This window comes from Macaca fascicularis, chromosome 18 (genome assembly GCF_037993035.2).
Source record: "Macaca fascicularis isolate 582-1 chromosome 18, T2T-MFA8v1.1".
Taxonomy (NCBI): domain Eukaryota; kingdom Metazoa; phylum Chordata; class Mammalia; order Primates; family Cercopithecidae; genus Macaca; species Macaca fascicularis.
Window position 1 is genome coordinate 80,422,359 of NC_088392.1, and position 19,294 is coordinate 80,441,652.

General features: G+C 47.0%; 1 protein-coding gene across 3 annotated transcripts in view; it reads right to left on the reverse strand.

Moving 5' to 3' along the window:
• AFG3L2 (AFG3 like matrix AAA peptidase subunit 2) overlaps positions 1–19,294 on the reverse strand; it is an 84,231-nt gene that overhangs the window by 1,986 nt on the left and 62,951 nt on the right. For all 3 annotated transcript variants that reach the window (XM_074022960.1, XM_005587229.5, XM_065533543.2), the window contains 4 exons: positions 18,962–19,072; positions 14,627–14,742; positions 9,762–9,962; positions 6,883–7,077 (listed from right to left, as the gene is read on the reverse strand). In XM_074022960.1, the coding sequence (XP_073879061.1) occupies positions 6,883–7,077; positions 9,762–9,962; positions 14,627–14,742; positions 18,962–19,072 (623 nt within the window). The remainder of the gene's footprint in view (positions 1–6,882; positions 7,078–9,761; positions 9,963–14,626; positions 14,743–18,961; positions 19,073–19,294) is intronic.

The following is a 19,294-nucleotide window of genomic DNA, read 5'->3' on the forward strand; positions in this document are numbered from 1 at the left end:
CAAAATACAAAAAAATAACCAGGCGGTGGTGGGTGCCTGTAAACCCGGCTACTTGAGGCAGAAGAATGGCTTGAACCCGGGAGTCAAAGGTTGAGTGAGCCAAGATCACGCCATTGCACTCCAGCCTGGGCAACAGAGCAAGACTCAGTCTCAAAAAACAAAAACAAAAACCACAAAAACCAGACTAGGCAGGAGCCATTCGCTTAGGGCTTTTTCTGTACCCAGAACCTATCCATACACAAACAAACAAACTGGAACTTAACCTAGACGCATTCTTTGTAACTAATTTCAAATTAAGCTTCTACCAATCACGAACAGCCAACCAGCCAGCTAGTGGCAGAACTTGGGACCATGCATTGAACCACACAGATAAGGCAAACGCCCAGCAGCAGCCACTCAAGCAGTCATGCGCCGCTAACGATGTTTCAGTCAACGATGGGACAGTGGTCCCATGAGATTATAACACCTTATTTTTACTGTACCTTTTCTATGTTTAGATGTGTTTAAATACATTGTGTTACAATGGCCTGAAGCATTCAGTACAGTCACATGCGAACGGGTCTGCAGCCTTGGAGCAATAGGCCGTACCACAGAGCCTAGGGGTGTAGCAGGTGTAGTGCACTCTGATGCCTGCATGGTGACAAAATCAACTAACAAACTCCTCAGACCGTATCCCCATCCTTAAGCAACACGTGACTGCAGTTCCTTTCCTTTGCTTCTATGCTCAGCCTATAAAAGCTTGCTGCTCATGCTGCCAGAGCAGAGCTCTGAACTTCTAATTCTGAGAGCTGCCCGATTCCCAAACTGTTCTTTGCTCAAATAAACTTGTTTGTTAAATTTATTTTGTCAAAAGTTTCTTTTAAACGGTACATAAAAAAATATATGGCCAGGCGCAGTGACTCACACCTGTCATCCCAGCTTTTTGGGGCAGAGGATCACCTGAGGTCAGGAGTTCGAGACCAGCCTGCCCAACATGGTGAAACCCTGTCTCTACTAAAAATACAAAAATTAGCCGGGCGTGGTGGCACCTGCCCGTAATCCCAGCTGCTCGGGAGGCTGAGGCAGGAGAATTGCTTGAACCCAGGAGGCGGAGGTTGCAGTGAGCCAAGATGGAGGCACTGCACTCCAGCCTGGGCAACAGAGGGAAAGTCCGTCTAATATATATATATACACACACACACACACACACATATGTATTTATAAACAAAGGCAGAGATACAAAATGAAGGCAGGAAGGTTAATGTGACAATAGTTTACTTTGAAGTTCTATTCATTTGTTATAGCTGCACCATACATTTGACACTACATGTTTTACAGGCTACAGAAAAGGGTCCTCTACTGGATTACACACACGGAGGTGCGATGGTATCATGAGAGGAGGGAACAGTGTTTGTTAGATCATCTGCCTAGTGTAAAGAAAATTAAGCAGTTTAAATTATAAGCTGATCTCATAAAATAACATTTCTTTTTTTCTTTTTTGAGACAGTCTCACTCTGTCTCCTGGGCTGGAGTGCAATGGTGCAATGTTGGCTCACTGCAACCTCCACCTCCCAGGTTCAAGCAATTCTCTTGCCTTAGCCTCCCAAGTAGCTGGGATTATAGGCATCCACCACCATGCTTGGCTTATTTTTTGTATTTTTAGTAGAGACGGGGTTTCACCACGTTGGCCAGGCTGTTCTCGAACTCCTACCTCAGGTGATCCCGCTGCCTCAGCCCCTCAAAGTGCTGGGATTACAGGTGTGGACTTATTTCTTGAGATAACCCCTTACTTTGAAATTTAATCTATCTGTAGTTTGCAATAAATGTTATGTTTTTAAAGATATAAAATTATGAAAGTTTTCTTATCTTTTGAGTTTTAAAAAATATTATAAAATGCTTCAAATAGGTATAAAACTGGAAAGAATGGATAATCCCTATGTAACCACTATCAACAGTGATCAATTTAGAAACATTCTTGTTTCAACTGTCTAGATTATTTTTAAGAAAATCCCAGATGTCATATCATTTTATCCATATATATATATATATTTTTTTTAATCTACATCTCTAAAAGGTTAGGATTGTTTACAAAACCAGAATACTATAATGCTCTGATTTTTTTTTTTTTTTTTGAGACGGAGTCTCGCGCTGTCACCCAGGCTGGAGTGCAGTGGCTGGATCTCAGCTCACTGCAAGCTCCGCCTCCCGGGTTCACGCCATTCTCCTGCCTCCGCCTCCCGAGTAGCTGGGACTACAGGCGTCCGCCACCTCGGCCGGCTAGTTTTTTGTATTTTTTAGTAGAGACGGGGTTTCACCGTGTTAACCAGGATGGTCTCGATCTCCTGACCTCGTGATCCGCCCGTCTCGGCCTCCCAAAGTGCTGGGATTACAGGCTTGAGCCACCGCGCCCGGCCAATGCTCTGATTTTTAAAATATATTGTCTGCATATACGTAAGGAAAAAAAAAGCTTTACGATTCCTTCTTAGACAATTTTTAATTCTCAATTTGCTTATACACACACACACATACACACACCATAGTTGTGGGTGATCACTTAAATTTCAATAATTTAATCCAATATATCAAAAACATATATATACACACATATATGTGTGTGTGTATATATGTGTATATATATATTTTTCCCCTGAAACGGGGTCTCACTGGTCACCCAGGCTGGAACGCAGTGGCGTGATCACAGCTCACTGTAGCCTCTAGCCTCAAGTTCCTGGACTCAGGTGATCCTCCCACCTCAGCCTCCAAGTGGCTGGGATTACAGGTACATGCCACCATACCAGGCTCATTTTTAATATTTTTAGTAGAGATGGGGTTTCACCATGTTGCCCAGGCTAGTCTCCAATTCCTGGGCTCAACTGATCCACCCACCTCAGCCTCCCAAAGTGCTGGGACTATAGACATGTGCCACAGTGCCTGGCCAAAATATTATTTCAACATGTGATGATACAAAACATGATCGAGGTTTTTTTACATTCCTTTCTTCATGCTGCATCTTCAGTAACCAGCATGCACCTGACACATAACAGGTCTCGATTCGCAGTGGCCACCACGTGCTCAGCAGCCCTCTGCAGCTGCCTAGCAGGGCCGCACAGGCTCAAGGAGAGGGGAACCACCAGGGCTCTGCAGGCAGGACACCTGGGTCAGACCCTGGCTCTGCCGCTTACCCACTGTATGACCCTAAGCAAAGCTACTGCTCTCTCTCCGTAACAGCTTCTTCACCTGAAACTGAGGTAAGAGGTCACTAATGTTAGCCACCTCATGAGGTCACAGGGTTTTCAGAAAGGAAGCCTCAGGCAGTGCCTGGTACACAGGTGCTGGGTGAATGCTGGCAAGCCCTCAGGTGCGCACTCCATGCCCTCGCAGAGTCTGCAAGGTAATGGTTTCAGGAGCACAGGCCCCAGCCCCTCTCTTCTCCATAGCCTCCCTACCTCCTGGCTGGCTCTGCAGTATTCTGCACGTGGCTCATTTTCTCTGATGGACCAGAAAGTAATTCAAAACTTAGTGTTTCAAGAGCCTCACCATGCTAACCCAATTCTCCTTTCAATAAACAGACCTTGGTTGTGCAGCGTGAGTTGTGTGAGTACAGGCACTGGGACTGTGGATGGGCAGGATAACTGGAGAGATTCTCACAGCTCTGCAGACCTCCTCAGTGCCTCACAGAGAGCTCATCTGCACCGGGCTCTTCTGCCTTCCTGTCTTTCACAGCTCAACACCTGGCTATCTGGCAACCCCGACCCCTGTTCGTATTTCGACTTCAAATGCGCCTTGCTCAAATTCTCTTGGGTGTTGAGACCAAGCCCTTTATCACTCCCTTTCCTCCCCCTGCCCAGGGATGCCTTGGAGTCATTCTCAGGCTTTCTTCTCTTTCGTTCTCTATGAAGTCCTGGTTTTCCAGCTCTGCCTTTGCCTTTTTATTTCCATGACCATCCCTGCAGGCACCACCTGAGGAGTGTTGAGATGCTCCGCTGCTTCCAAGCTGGTCTGGTCTGTGTTCCTGTTCCAATATAGCTGGCATGCTGCCACCACACTCTCCTGAAATCATCTTTCATCATTCTGCTCAAGATTCTTTAAGGACTAATTAAGAACTACTATAAAATAAGGAGGCTGGGTTAGATCTTTTTTTTTTTTTTTTTTTTTTGGAGACGGAGTTTCGCTCTGTCGCCCAGGCTGGAGTGCAGTGGCGCGATCTCGGCTCACTGCAAGCTCCGCCTCCCAGGTTCATGCCATTCTCCTGCCTCAACCTCCTGAATAGCTGCGACTACAGGCGGCCGCCACCACGCCCGGCTAATTTTTTTTTGCATTTTTAGTAGAGATGGGGTTTTACCGTGTTAGCCAAGATGGTCTCGATCTCCTGACCTCGTGATCTGCCCGCCTCGGCCTCCCAAAGTGCTGGGATTACAGGCGTGAGCCACTGCGCCCAGCGATCATTTTTAAGATCACTTCTACTTCTAAAGCTGTATGCCTCAGCTTTCTACCTAGCTCTGGAGGGCCTGGGACTTGTGAGAGGAAAATAAAATCTAGGGACTCTAAACTCATTATGCCAAGGGGAAAAGTTAAGCTTGGAAACTGCACAAGAACTGCCTTCCTTTTTGTTCTTAAAGAGATGGTTGCAAAGACAGAACCATTTATCTCCCCAGGCGTCTTCCCCCACTCATTGCTCGTAAGGAAATTCCTTGTGGGCCCTAAAACCTTTACCCTGAAACAAAGTTCTGCTGGACCTCACCCTGACAATGTAAGTTAACAGCTTATCTCACAGGAACAGACAAACACCAGACCAGAAGTCAACCCTCTGATAACCTGAGACAAATGCGTATTTGACTCCTTCTTCTACTCTATGTTTACTTTATTGCATGTAAAATGCGGATTTACTGAACAAAAGATGCATGCATAACTGACATCCCTCTACCCCTCCTTTCACGTGTCACGTGGTTCAGTGGGCAAAAATCAAGAATGCAACCACTCACCTCACCGCCTACCCTCCCCTTTTTTCTCTTCCTCCTTCCCTTCCTGCCACTCTTTCCCGTTTAAATATTCAAGCCCTCAAAGCTCTCTATGGAAAAAGCAAAGGCCACAGATCCCACTGTAACTGGTGTTTCTTTTTCCCTGGGTATATCCTCAACTTTGACAAAACAAACCTCTAAGCTGACAGAGCTCTGTCTCAGCCCCTCTTGGGTCTACAGGGTCCACCACCCGCAACTGCAGCAGGCTCAGGGCTGCCTCCGGGCTCCACGCCGCACACTCCTCCTTCCCCTTCCTTCTGCTCTGTTACCTGCTCATCCTTCTGGGTACCTCGGCCCTATCTCCTACAGAGCCTTCCTGGACCCCTCTGCCCATGCTGGATTTTCCTTCCTCAAAGCCCTGCTGTATGCTTTCCGGCGTTTTGGGGATGCTGGCGCCCACTCATTTCACTGCACACTTTTGTAAACTGACAGCATGGATTCTTCTGCATCGCCTAACATAGCTTCTTGAAGACTTGCTGACTGAACAGCACAATCTTAGTGAAACTGCCTTTGCAAAATTATAACAGGAAGACAAATTTGGCATGGCTGACTGCCTCTTGCTTCTATCCTCACACACTCTACTCGCTCTTTCCCAGGTGTGGTCCAAATTAACTTCGGGAGGAATTTATAGTTTAAATGATAATAATACTTCCCCAAAACTAAACTGCCCTTGTAAAACTAATGAAAGGCCACCAAGTTAGGAGGATGAGAGGAGCCTGAATTCTACTAAGATGTAGGCATGGTTAAGTAATTACCAGCCATTATTCTGGAGGTCAGATTTGCAACTTCCCCAATTACTCCTGCAGATAATAACATCTCTATTGTAAAACTAAGGCTTGGCCTTTTGAGATAGCTTTTCAGCTTTTTGCATTTCTGACAACCAATGGCTCCACCTGGGCTCACCAACTGGTCCTGTGCCCCCCTCCAGGAACTGACTCGCACAGGAGGACAGCTTCCACGCCCTATGACTTCACCTCCGCCCCGCCCCATTCAAACAGCATTCGCCACTCCCTGGCCCTTACCCGCCAAACTGTTCTTGAAAAGCCCTGGTCTCCACGGAGACTGATTTGAGTAATAATAATAACAACTCCAGGCTGCCATTCGGTCAGCTCTGCATGAATTAAGCTCTTTCTCTACTGCAATTCCCCTGTCTTGAGAAACTGGCTGTACCTGGGCTGCAGGCAAAATGAATCTATTAGGTAGCTGTGTCAATCCCTTATAAAAGGCTTTTTCATTTGTGCTTTTCTCATTAGAGTACAGAATATTCAAAGTTTTTTTAAATTCTAATTTTTTTTCACCTGGACTCTGGAAAATTAAGAGGTTACCAAATGTGAGAAATCCACTGAGTTCAGAAAGGGTCCCTTCCTTTTGTAGGTGCTATCAAATGAGACACGACGACGACAAACACAATGCTTTCTCGTGGAAACTCAGGAGCAAGCCACAAGTAAGGTAATGTTCACGCACCAATTTCCTACTTATCAGTTCGGCTGCGTCTTTTACTTGCCCTTTCATCTTTCACTACCTATTTATTTTCGAGGTGAAAAACAATGGTAAACCAGGCAATCATGCTTCTCATTAGGAATACTGTGAACTATCTGGTGAGGGAGTCCTGATTTGTTTACTTTGTGGTTACTGACAGACTTCATTAACCATTCAGTCATATTCCTAAGAGTCACAGGAGCCGGGACAGTGTCAACTTCTGTTCACCACATTGCAACCCCCCCCATGAAGACAGAGCAGACAATGAAACATCAGAATGAATGGACCTATGGGTGAGCCAGAGAGAGGCAATTCTGCAGTCTACAATCCAACCAAAAGAGTCCATCTATCACTTCAATCTTTTTTTGCAAAACTGTAAATAATTATTCCCACAACTGGCACCTACCTTCTCCACGTCGGCTTTCTTCTCTGTGAGAAGAGCTACTGTTCTTTTATAAGCATCATTAATAAGGATTCGTACTTCATCATCTATCAATCTTGCAGTGGCTTCACTGTAAGGTTTCTCCAATACCATGTCCCCCTGACGTGGGAGGTCAAAGGAGATTTGCCCAACCTTTTCATTCATGCCAAACTGAACAATCTGAAAAATACATGATTAGCGGTGGTTATATATGATTGCTGTTCAACCAGACAAAATCTGCACAGCAGCCCGAGCCAGCTAAAGTGCACAAGGGTGCTCTGTGTAGCCAGCAACAGCAGCACGGTGCTTTAAACTCACAACTAGAAACAGAGCCAGAAGCCCAGGCATAACACCCACAACAAAGTTAGAATGCAGATCCCAACAACTGTATGACATTACTACCTGGTTTCTTTTTTTTTTCTTTTTAGGCAGTCTTGGTCTGTCGCCCAGGTTGTAGTGCAGCAGCACCATCTTGGTTCATTGCAACCTCTACGTCCCGAGTTCAAGCAATTCTCGTGCCTCAGCCTCCCAAGTAGCTGGGATTATAGGCATCCGCCACCACTCCCGGCTAATTTTTCTATTTTTAGTAGAGATGGGTTTCCGTCATGTTGGCCAGGCTGGTCTTGAACTCCTAACCTCAGGTGATCTGCCCGCCTCGGCCTCCCAAAGTGCTGGGATTACAGGCGTGAGCCACCCTGCCCAGCCACTACCTGGTTTCTTTTTGTTTTTGTTTTGAGACAGGGTTTTGTTCTGTCGCCCAGGCTGGAATGCAGTGCATGATCATAGCTCACTGCAGCGTTGACCTCCTGGGCTCAAAATATCCTCCCACCTCAGCTTCCCAAAGTGCTGGGATTACAGGCGTGAGCCACCGAGCCTGGCCTGATATTACTATCTGTACAAGGGAAAGCAGAGAAGAAGCAAGAAGCATCTGACAGACCTGAAGAAACAGAACCCCCAGCTGCCAACAGGTTCTTCCCAGGAAGGGTGGTACGCCACTCACGCTGCGAACACGTGAGACTGGAAGGACACCTGCATTTCCCCGTTCACCGAGTCCATGGGGCCCAGGGGACAGTCTGAAGAGGCTCATCCAGTGTGGACCCACGAGCCCCCAAAACTCCTCAGCACCACACAGGAGGCGCTTCTGCAAGTAAGACCCAAACTGACTGGAAAAAAGAGATGGCCCAGATAAGAGTGGGATCAAAAATAGCCAGGGGTGCTCGAAGGGAGGAAACCACATTACTAACACTTCACGAACACAGCCCGAAAAACTCCTGGACCTCCTCCCGCCTAAGAGAGCAGCAAAACAAATTTCATGTAAAAATAGGCAATAGAAAAATCCCTTATAAAGTTATAAGAAAAAAATCAGCTGAATAATGTCTCCAGATAAGAAAAGTGGGATGAAAAGATGTGTCAATACTACAGAGGAAATTCATATCTTAGTACTTCAAAACAGGCTAAAAGAAATCAGGGAGGCCGGGCGCAGTGGCTCAAGCCTGTAATCCCAGCACTCTGGGAGGCCGAGGCGGGCGGATCACGAGGTCAGGAGATCGAGACCATCCTGGCTAACACGGTGAAACCCCGTCTCTACTAAAAAAAATACAAAAAACTAGCCGGGCGAGGTGGCGGGCGCCTGTAGTCCCAGCTATTTGGGAGGCTGAGGCAGGAGAATGGCGTAAACCCGGGAGGCGGAGCTTGCAGTGAGCTGAGATCCGGCCACTGCACTCCAGCCCGGGCGACAGAGCGAGACTCCATCTCAAAAAAAAAAAAAGAAAAAAAAAAAAAAAAGAAATCAGGGAAATGACACATGATATGAAAGATCTACTTAAATCACAGCTAGAAAAGCTTCAATGAGGTGCTAGAAAAAAATACGTATCAAAGCCACCACACCCGGCCTGAAATAAACTTTAAATATTGTACTAAAAAAAGGTTTCTCAGGGCCGGGCGCAGTGGCTCACGCCTGTAATCCCAGCACTTTGGAAGGCTGAGGCAGGCAGATCACGAGGTCAGGAGATCGAGACCATCCTGGCTAACACAGTGAAACCCCTCCACTAAAAATACAAAAAAGTAGCTGGGCGTGGTGGCAGGCGCCTGTGGTCCCAGCTACTCGGGAGGCTGAGGCAGGAGAATGGCATGAACCCAAGAGGTGGGGCTTGCAGTGAGCCAAGATGGTGCCACTGCACTCCAGCCTGGGCAACAGAGCAAGACTCAGTCTCAAAAAAAAAGTTTCTCAGCCAAGCGCAGTGGCTCATGCCTGTAATCCCAGCACTTTTGAGAGGCGGAGGAGGGCGGATCACCTGAGGTCGGGAGTCCAAGACCAGCCTGACCAACATGGAGAAACCCCGTCTCTATTAAAAATACAAAACTAGCCGGGTATGGTGGCGCATGCCTGTAGTAACAGCTGCTCGAGAGGCTGAGGCAGGAGAATGGCTTGAACCTGGGAGGTGGAAGTTGCGGTGAGCCGAGACTGCACCACTGTCCTCTAGCCTGAGCAACAAGAGCAAAACTCTGTATCAAAAAAAAAATTTAGCCAGGCATGGTGGCGTGTGCCTGTAATCCCAGCAACTTAGGAGGCTGAGGCAGGAGAATCGCTTGAACCCGGGAGGCCGAGGTTGCAGTGAGCCAAGATAGAGCCACTGCACTGCAGCCTGGGTGACAGAGGAAGACTGTGTCTCTAAAAAAAAAAAAGTTTCTCTTCATAAGTTTTAATTGCTTTAAACATGGACTTCTTTTAAGAGATAATCCTTGCCTAAAAAGCCTAAAACAGTGAAGCAACAATAATATTGTTTCAGAGCCATTCATGGAATGTCAATTTCTCATGCAAATATGAACAAATGAGGAGGAAACGCCCTCCTTCATATACTCACTTGGGCATATGCACTCTGAGTTACTTTTCTCAAGTCATCTTGAGCACCAGTTGTAATTCTTCCAAAGAAGATTTCTTCAGAGACTCGACCACCTAAAGTCATACACATCCTATCCAAGAGCTGCTCTTTGGTATAGAGGTATTGTTCTTTTGGTAAATACTGAGCATAACCTAGTCCTTTGCCACGTGGGATGATGGATACCTGGTAAGTAGAAAACACAGTGTTGAAGATCCTACTACAGATGAAGACTTGATGAAAACATCTGTGTATAAGCAGATGAACTCAGTGACTAAAAATAAGCACAACAGCCGCACAGTCCATCAGCCTCAGTGGGATGTGCTCTAGTAGCAGTGACTGCTCAGGAGGGATATTTTCTCTCAGGATAGTTTCACCTTAGATTTTTGTTGCTGTTTTTGTTTTTGAGATTGAGATTGAGTTGCTCTGTTGCCCAGGCTAGACTGCAGTGGCAGGATCTCAACTCACTGCAACCTCCACCTCCCAGGTTCAAGCAGTTCTTCTGCCTCAGCCCCTGAGTAGCTCAGATCACAGGTGCCCACCACCAGGCCCAGTTAATTTTTGTATTTTTAGTAGAGAAGGGTTTCACCATGTTGGTCAGGCTGGTCTCGAACTCCTAACCTCGTGATCCTCCTGCCTCAGCCTCCCAAAGTGCTGGGATTACAGGCATGAGCCACTGTGCCCAGCTTCACCTTCGAGTTCTAAGTGGCTTTTTTTTTTTTTTTTTTAAATAAAAACAGGGCCTCACTTTGCTACCCGGGATGGTCTTAAACTCCTGACTTCAAGCATTTCTCCCACCCTGATCTCCCAAAGTGCTAGGATTACAGGCATGTGCCACCATACCCAGCAAATCTTTTTTTTTTTTTTTTTTTTTTGAGACGGAGTCTTGCTCTGTTGCCCAGGCTGCAGTGCAGTGGCACGATCTTGGCTCATTGCAAGCTCTGCCTCCCGGGTTCATACCATTCTCCTGCCTCGGCCTCCCAAGTAGCTGGGACTATAGGCGCCCGCCACCATGCCTGGCTAATTGTTTTGTATTTTTAGTAGAGACGGGGTTTCATCGTGTTAGCCAGGATGTTCTCGATCTCCTGACCTTGTGATACGCCCACCTCAGCCTCCCAAAGTGCTGGGATTACAGGCGTGAGCTACCGTGCCCGGCCCAATTTCTTGTCTTTTTGTAAAACTCAATTGAAAGTATTCCATCTTGGCCGGGCGCGGTGGCTCACGCCTGTAATCCCAGCACTTTGGGAGGCCGAGGCGGGCGGATCACAAGGTCAGGAGATCGAGACCACGGTGAAACCCCGTCTCTACTAAAAACACAAAAAATTAGCCGGGCACGGTTGTGGGTGCCTGTAGTCCCAGCTACTCAGGAGGCTGAGGCAGGAGAATGGCGTGAACCCGGGAGGCGGAGCTTGCAGTGAGCCGAGATCGCGCCACTGCACTCCAGCCTGGGCGACAGAGCGAGACTCCGTCTCAAAAAAAAAAAAAAAAAAAGAAAGTATTCCATCTTGACATTCTGACAGTTCTGATGCTGTGCAAGCGTGCGGGCTTCCTTCAACTCTGCTGCCGGACGTGGCCACGTCCTCCTTCAAAGGCAGGAGGTGCAGCCAGGATGCTCGGCGGCCTTTCCTTTCCAGTCCTCTTTTGCAAATACGTAAATTCCTTTAATTTTTAAAAAATTCAGTTTATTGGCCGGCGCGGTGGCTCACGCCTGTAATCCCAGCACTCTGGGAGGCCGAGGCGGGCAGATCACGAGGTCAGGAGATCGAGACCATCCTGGCGAACACAGTGAAACCCCGTCTCTACTGAAAATACAAAAAAATTAGCTGGGCGTGGTGGTGGGCGCCTGTAGTCCCAGCTTCTAGGGAGGCTGAGGCAGGAGAATGGTGTGAACCCGGGAGGCGGTGGACTGACTTGCAGTGGGCGGAGATGGCACCAATACACTCCAGCCTGGGTGATAGAGCAAGACTCCGTCTCAAAAAATTCAGTTTATTGAGAGGTGACATATATGGTTAAATGCACCCATGTGAAGTGTAGAGTTCAATGAGTTTTGACAAACATAATGTCAAGCCACAATTAAGATACAGAATATTCTCATGCCCAGAAAGTTCCCTTGCACCCACTGGTAGAGTCTTTCTCTCCACACCCAACCTCAGACAACCACAGACATGCTTTCTGTCCCTATGGATTAGTTTAGCTTCCAGAACTGCAAATAAATGAAATCGTATGGCACACACTTCATTGTGTTTGGTCTCTTTCCCTGTTTTTGAGATCCATAGATACTGTTGTGTGTATTAATAGTCATTCATTTTTATTTTTACTGCTGTGTGGCACTCCACTGCTACAAACATACCAAATATCCATTTCATTCTTGATGCAAGTCAGGGTTATTTTCAGTTTACTGATACTATAAATAAAGCAGTAACAGTCTTTGCGTGGGCACAGGTTTTTGTTTCTCTTGGGGAAATAAGAGTCGAATTGTTTGGTCACATGGAAGTGTTCGTCTACCTTTATAAGAAACTGCCAAACTGTTTTCCAAAACAATGGTACCATTTTACATTCCTTTTTTTGGCAGAGTCTCATTCTGTCCCCTGGGCTGGAGTACAGTGGCACGATCTCTGCTCACTGCAGTCTCCGCCTCTTGGGTTCAAGTGATCCTCCCAGATTCCAGTGATTCTCCTGCCTCAGTCTCCCGAGTAGCTGGGACTATAGGTGTTCACCACGTCTGGCTAATTTTTCTATTTGTACCAGAGACGGGTTTTGCCATGTTGGCCAGGCTGGTCTCAAACTCCGAACCTCCAGCAATCTGCCCGCCTCGGCCTCCCAAAGTGCGAGGATCACAGGCGTGAGCTACTGCATCCGGCCCCATTTTACACTCCTGTCAACAACATGCGTGCATTTCAACTGCTCCATATCCTTATGAACAATGAAGACTGTCTCTTTTTCATTTTAACCATTCCAGGAAGTATGTTCAAGTAGCTCATTACGGGTGAATTTGCATGTCCCTGATGAATAATGATATACCCTGTGTATGCTTAATGCCCACTCATATACCGTCTGGGAAACGCATGTTTAAATCTTTCACCCACTGTTTTACTGGGCTGTTTTCTTATTATTGAATTCTAAGAGTTCTTTATATGTTCTAGATACAAGTCCTTGCAGTACATATAAACGACAATATATATGTACTGCATATATATATATACACACACACACATACTGTCCTATATATGTACTCCAAGTATTTTCAGAGGGTGTGGCTTGCCTTTTTATTTTCTCAATCTGGTCTTTCAAAGAAAGAGAGTCTTAAATTTTGATGAGATCCCATTTGTCAACTTTTTCTTTTGTGGCTCATGCTTTTTGTGTCCCAAGAAATTTCTGCATACTCAAGGCCACAAAGATTTTTACCTATATTTTCTCCTAAAGTTTTATGGTTTTAGTTTTTATGATTTCAAATAATTTTTTGCATATGATGCAAGGGTTAATGTTCACCATTTTTCCTGTGAATACTCTTGCCGGAACCACCTGTAGATAAGACAATTCCTCCCCCTTGAATCATCCTGGTACCTCTGTTGGAAATCAACGAACCAAAAGTTTGTGGTTCACTTTCCAGGCTCCATTCCATCCCACTGGCCTGCGTGCCAGTCCTCCTACCAGCACCACACTCTCATCACTGTAGCTGCACACAGTCTTACTATTGGGGTGAGTAACTTACACTGTTCCACCCATTACTGAGAGGACCTTGGTCTAGCGGTAGCGTCAGTGCCTAGAAAAGGCATCCGTTACTTTGCGAGTTAGAGAATACTCTGCTCCACCACCTCTTGTGGAACCGCCCACAGTTATCCGGAGGCCTAACCGTCTCTCTGTGATGCTGTGTGTCAGTGGTCATGCTCCTGGTCTACTTTCATGTTCTACCCTGTACACCTGGCTCTGCCTTTTAAACAGCAGTAGCAGAATTAGTGAAAGTACTAAAAGTCTTTGAAATGCAGAAGTAATGGCGTAAGCTGTCTCCTCTCTCTCTCTGCCTCGGCCGCCAAACAGGGAAGGGCCCCCTGTCCAGTGGACATGTGACTCACGTGACCTTGTCTATCATTGGAGATGACTCACACGCCTTACCCTGCCCCCTGGTATTGTATCCAATAAATAACAGCGCAGCCTGGCATTCGGGGCCACTACTGGTCTCTGCATCTCGGTGGTAGTTGTCCCCCGGGCCCAGTTGTCTTTTCTTCTCTTTATCTTGTGTCTTTATTTCTACAATCTCAACTCCACACATGAGGAGAAAAACCCACAGACCCTGTAGGGCCGGTCCCTACAACCCTTTTGCCGGGTTCTCTGGGATCGCTACTGTGCATGTGTAGTTTAGTGGTTGGCCTGGGATTTGGGCAGTTCCTACTCAGATTCGGGCCTTGCCCCTTGGTAGTTTTCTTGCTTCTGGGATTTTCCTGTTAAATTTCCAGTGTTCTTCAAGTCCTGGACTATCTCCTCTACCACCTCAGGATAGTAAAGCCTATGTCTCATGCCACTGTAGTGTGGAGATTATGAAAAACCCTCAGGTAAGAAAGCCACAGGCTCCCAGTTCAAATCCACTGTAGCTGTTGCTTTATAGGAGCAAACTCTCCTCCAGCTCTGGCCTGCTTTTGGATACTCTGTGGTCCCTTTAAATAATTTTCTGTCCAAATTTGATATTTATCTATGGGACAGTTTGTACAACCATGGTTACCAGAAGTTTTGGCTAAAGCCTTCTAAATATCATTTCGTTCTCCTTTGCAGGAGTGTATCTTGCTTCTTGAGTGGCTGCAGCGAGCAGCCGCTCACACGTGCTGTGGCTGCCTAGTGCAGCCACCCTGCTTCACCTTTAAAAGCGGGTCTGCGTGCTCCAGATACCAGCCGGCAACCGCATGGCCTGCTTCATGGTATGCCACGGTCTTCTTCTCCTCAGGCTGCAGAACCTGCGTTTTTTTCTCTAAGCCTAACAAAATAAGAACAAAAAAACCCAAGCCACCATTTTAGTGACACTTACATTAAAAGACAATTATACAGTGCTATACATTGCCTTACCCAAAATGGGGTTTGGAGATATAAGTCCTTGCAGTACATATCAAGGACAATATTATATATATATACACATACCTATATATCGTCCTTTATATATACATATATGCAGTACATATATATTGTCCTTTATATGTACTGCAAGTATTTTCAGAGGGTGTGGCTTGCCTTTTTATTTATTTATTTATTTATTTAATTTATTTATTTATTTATTTATTTTTTTTTTTTTTTGAGACGGAGTCTCGCTCTGTCACCCAGGCTGGAGTGCAGTGGCCGGATCTCGGCTCACTGCAAGCTCCGCCTTTCGGGTTCACGCCATTCTCCTGCCTCAGCCCCCCGAGTAGCTGGGACTACAGGCGCCCGCCACCTCGGCCGGCTAGTTTTTTTTTTGTATTTTTTAGTAAAGACGGGGTTTCACCGTGTTAGCAAGGATGGTCTCGATCTCCTGACCTTGTGATCTGCCCGTCTCGGCCTCCCAAAGTGCTGGGATTACAGGCTTGAGCCACCGCGCCCGGCCAATTTTCTTAATTGTCTTTCAAAGAAAGAGAGTCTGCCTATCACAATCCAAAAATTCCTAATCAAGGCCAGGCGCAGCGGCTCATGCCTGTAATCCCAGCACTTTGGGAGGCTGAGGTGGGCCGATCACTTGAGGTGAGGAGTTTGAGACCAGCCTAGCCAACACGGTGAAACCCCATCTCTACTAAAAATACAAAATTAGCCAGGCGTGGTGGTGAGCGCCTGTACTTCCAGCTACTAGGGAGGCTGGGGCAGGAGATTCACTTGAACCCAGGAGGCGGAGGTTGCAGTGAACTGAGATCATGCCACTGGACTCCAGCCTGGGCTATAGAATGAGACTCTGTCTCAAAAATAAAAAAAATTAAAAAATTAAGTTAAAAAAATTTTTTAAAAATCAAATAGAATTCCCAATGTCAGAATAAAAGCAAAAGGTCAAGTTCAAAATACAACTACAGCAAAAATGCACTCACTCCCCCATCCCCAGGCCTGCTTTCTCACTTTTAAGCCACACACCCTGTGTTTTGGGAAACAAATTGAAATGTAAAATAAAATTCTGCATTGAGGTCATTTTAAAACATGCAAAATTACAGAAACCAAAACTCTGGAAAGGTCCTCAGTGCACAGTCAAGGTGTTCAGAATTATCAAATACTGGGCACAGGAAGATGCCTGCCGTAAGACACTACCTGTTGTCCATTCTGCCGGAAGGCAGGAGAGTCTGAGAAAGCAGGGAGCCAGTTCAAGACCCGGAGCTACCCCACATGGAGCCAGCCAGGCTGATGCTGGCGCACCCTCACCCAGCCAGCCGGCCCTGGGGCGCAGAGCGAGCCACAGAAGTGGCAGAGCAGACCCAGAGGGCAAACCCCAGAGACACAGGGCCCACAAGACCCGCGCTGGAGCCCACGTCCACCACAGTGCTGGCCGGACTCCAGTCTGAGCAGGATTCTTCTCTGGCCTGGATCAAGGTGGGCTCTGCCCCTCACTCTGTACCTCTGTGCTGTAAAAACTACCTGCACTATTTGTACTAAACAAATCATCACACAGTGGCAAAAGTAGTTTTGCCGTGCTCATGGTAATCCACCTGAGAGAATTTCTCAGCTGATGTTAAGAAGACTGGAAGACAAAAACAAAAGCTGTGTTCCCAATGACACAACCCAAGAGAAACACATGCCACAGGGCGGGAAGTTACAAAACGGGAGTTAAGTCTGTCTGCCGATGAACACTTCTGGCTTATCTGTAAAAACAGAAGCCTTTCCCCACAGTTCACCTCAGGAGTCATTCATTTTCTCAGTGCCTATCTCACTACACAACGCTGCCTGCGGGGCCAGCAACTGCCTCAGAGCCAAACCTGCGACTGGGTGGCTGCCTGCTCTGCCCCGCCCTCTCTGATCATTCTCCTTAACTTAAAAAAAGGCATAAATACACAGTTTTCACCTGTCTCTACAGTGAATTATTATATTTTGCTTCATTCCATTCACAACTCTCATCATCTGAGGTTCTTCTTTTCAATAACAAATTTATAAAATAAGAGGTCTGGTGATTCATTCATTCAATCATTGTTTACTGAGCACCTATCCCCGGCGAACCACATTGCTCTACCAGCCTCTACGTCCTCACTGGAAGCCCCACTAGTCTGGTTTTGTACCCTCTACTCAGCTGAACTGTCAAAAGTCACCCTAACACCCTCACTGCCAAATCCAAAGTTCCTCTTCCTCCTCCACACCCATGTGCCTTGCCCTGCTGCTGGCGCCTCATCTCCTGTCCCCTCCAGCCTACAGGTCCCTGTTACTGGCACATCTTCCTCGCTTGTCTGTTGACGCACCTTCAGTGCTTATGGTACACCATGAGCACTTGTGACCCTGCTGACACACCTCTCCCCTTGTACCAAATGCGGGCACTGGGTAACATTTCCTCTGCAACTCCCTCTCTCCCAGGAAAGTGGCTCCAAGTGCCCCAGTCGCCCACCTCACTCCACCTGGCACACCCTGGGACCCTGCCCTGGCTCACAGGCAGGACTGCTCATTCTCTACGAGCCAGCTGCCTCTGCGAGTGCCCCACGCTCCTGCAGTCTCTCAAGTCTGTCCTCATTTCTTTTACGGCTGTCACTGGTGCTCCCCCATGCTAAGCTGTGGGCTCACGGTACTCACAGTGATGACTGCAAGGTTCTCTGCCTCTAGATGCTTCCCTCCTCTTCAAAGCCAGATTCATTCTCCTAAAATACCACTGGTCATTATGTTACTTAGTGGCTCACACCTGTAATCCCAGCACTTTGGGAGGCTGAGGCAGGCAGATCACCTGAGGTCAGGAGATCGAGACCAGCCTGGCCAACATGGTGAAACCCCATCTCTACTAAAAATACAAAAATCAGCCAGGCATGGTGGTGGGCGCCTGTAATAGCAGCTACTCGGAAGGCTGTTCATTTGGACCCTGGAGGCAGAGGTTGCAGTGAGCTGAGATTGTGCCACTGCACCCCAGCCTGGGTGACAGAATGAGAACCTGCCTCAAAAAAACAAAAAACGAAACAAAACCAAAAAACCCCACCTTAATTCAATACTGGCCATAGGACAAAACTGTAAAAGCCTCTGAGCTTAACATTCAAGGCTTTCCAAAACTGACCAGTTTACTCTCCCTCCCTACACACAGGGTAGGTAGCCTGCCTCAAGTCCATTCTGCCAGGTCACGTCCAGGCCACACCCAGTTTTATCCTGGGCCAGGGGCACACCCCTCCTCTTCTGTGGAACTCTGCCTGGCGCAGGGCTTCCCCCTCCTTTGAATGCCCAAGGACTTGAATTGCTACTTGCCTTTGGGGATTAAATCAGAAGCCCTATGGAATGTTAAGAAAACACGTGCTCCCCTGTGCTGGCTGAGGAAGCACTTCCAGCTCCACGCCTGTTAGTTATTTTATTATTATTATTATTATTTTTTTTTTTTTTGAGATGGAGTCTCACTCTGTTGCCCAGGCTGGAGTGCAGTGGTGCGATCTCAGCTCACCACCACCTCTGCCTCCCGGGTTCAGGCAATTCTCCTGCCTCAGCCTCCCAAGCAGCTGGGACTTCCAAGTACGCGCTACCACCGGTACTTGTATTTTTAATAGAGATGGGGTTTCACTATGTTGGCCAGTCTGGTCTCAAACTCCTGACCTCGTGATCTGCCCACCTCGGCCTCCCAAAGTGCTGGGATTACAGGCGTGAGCCACCATGCCAGGCTGTTACAGATATTTTACAACCATCACCTGTATCTAGCACAGAGCACCATGTGATGAAACTTTTGTAAACAGGAAGGCTGTGAGCTTTTTAACAAACTTGATTGGTATAATTCACGGGTAGACACCTCACTGCTGGCTGCCTGTGCAAGCAAAGCATTTGTGAGCTGCCATCTCAAACTCACCCAGCACCACAGACCTCCATGCAGAGGGCAGGTGGCAGCAGATGGTGGGGAAGGAAGGAAGAGAGGCAGGGGAGGCATGGGAGGGGCCATGACACCAAGAGAACACAAGTATGGTGAGCCCCAGGGCTGGGCGGATACACTTTCTTGGCTTTCAGTTCTTGCCCAAACAGAGAAATCCCTGGCCTCAAATTCATTTTATCAGCCTTTCTACTTGAGTTATGTTCAGTTTCCTTACCACCAATCACTCGCTCAATTGCCTGTTCAAAGTGTTTCTGATTTATGGAATCTGACAGGTGCCTCGCAGCAATCAACGCAGCTTCATTACAGACATTAGCAACATCAGCACCTAAAAAATGAACATAGAACAGCTTACCCACCGAAATATGCCCAAACTGATCAGTCAAATCCATAGTTAATTTTTAAATCAGCAGTACAATGAATAAAGGTTTTGGGTGAGTAGAATTCTGTTTGACTTACGATAACCCTAAGCTATTCCAGCATTTAATGTAAGCCTGGTATAATTCTGGCCCTCTGAACTAAGATGAAAGTATTAGTAGTCAACAGATAA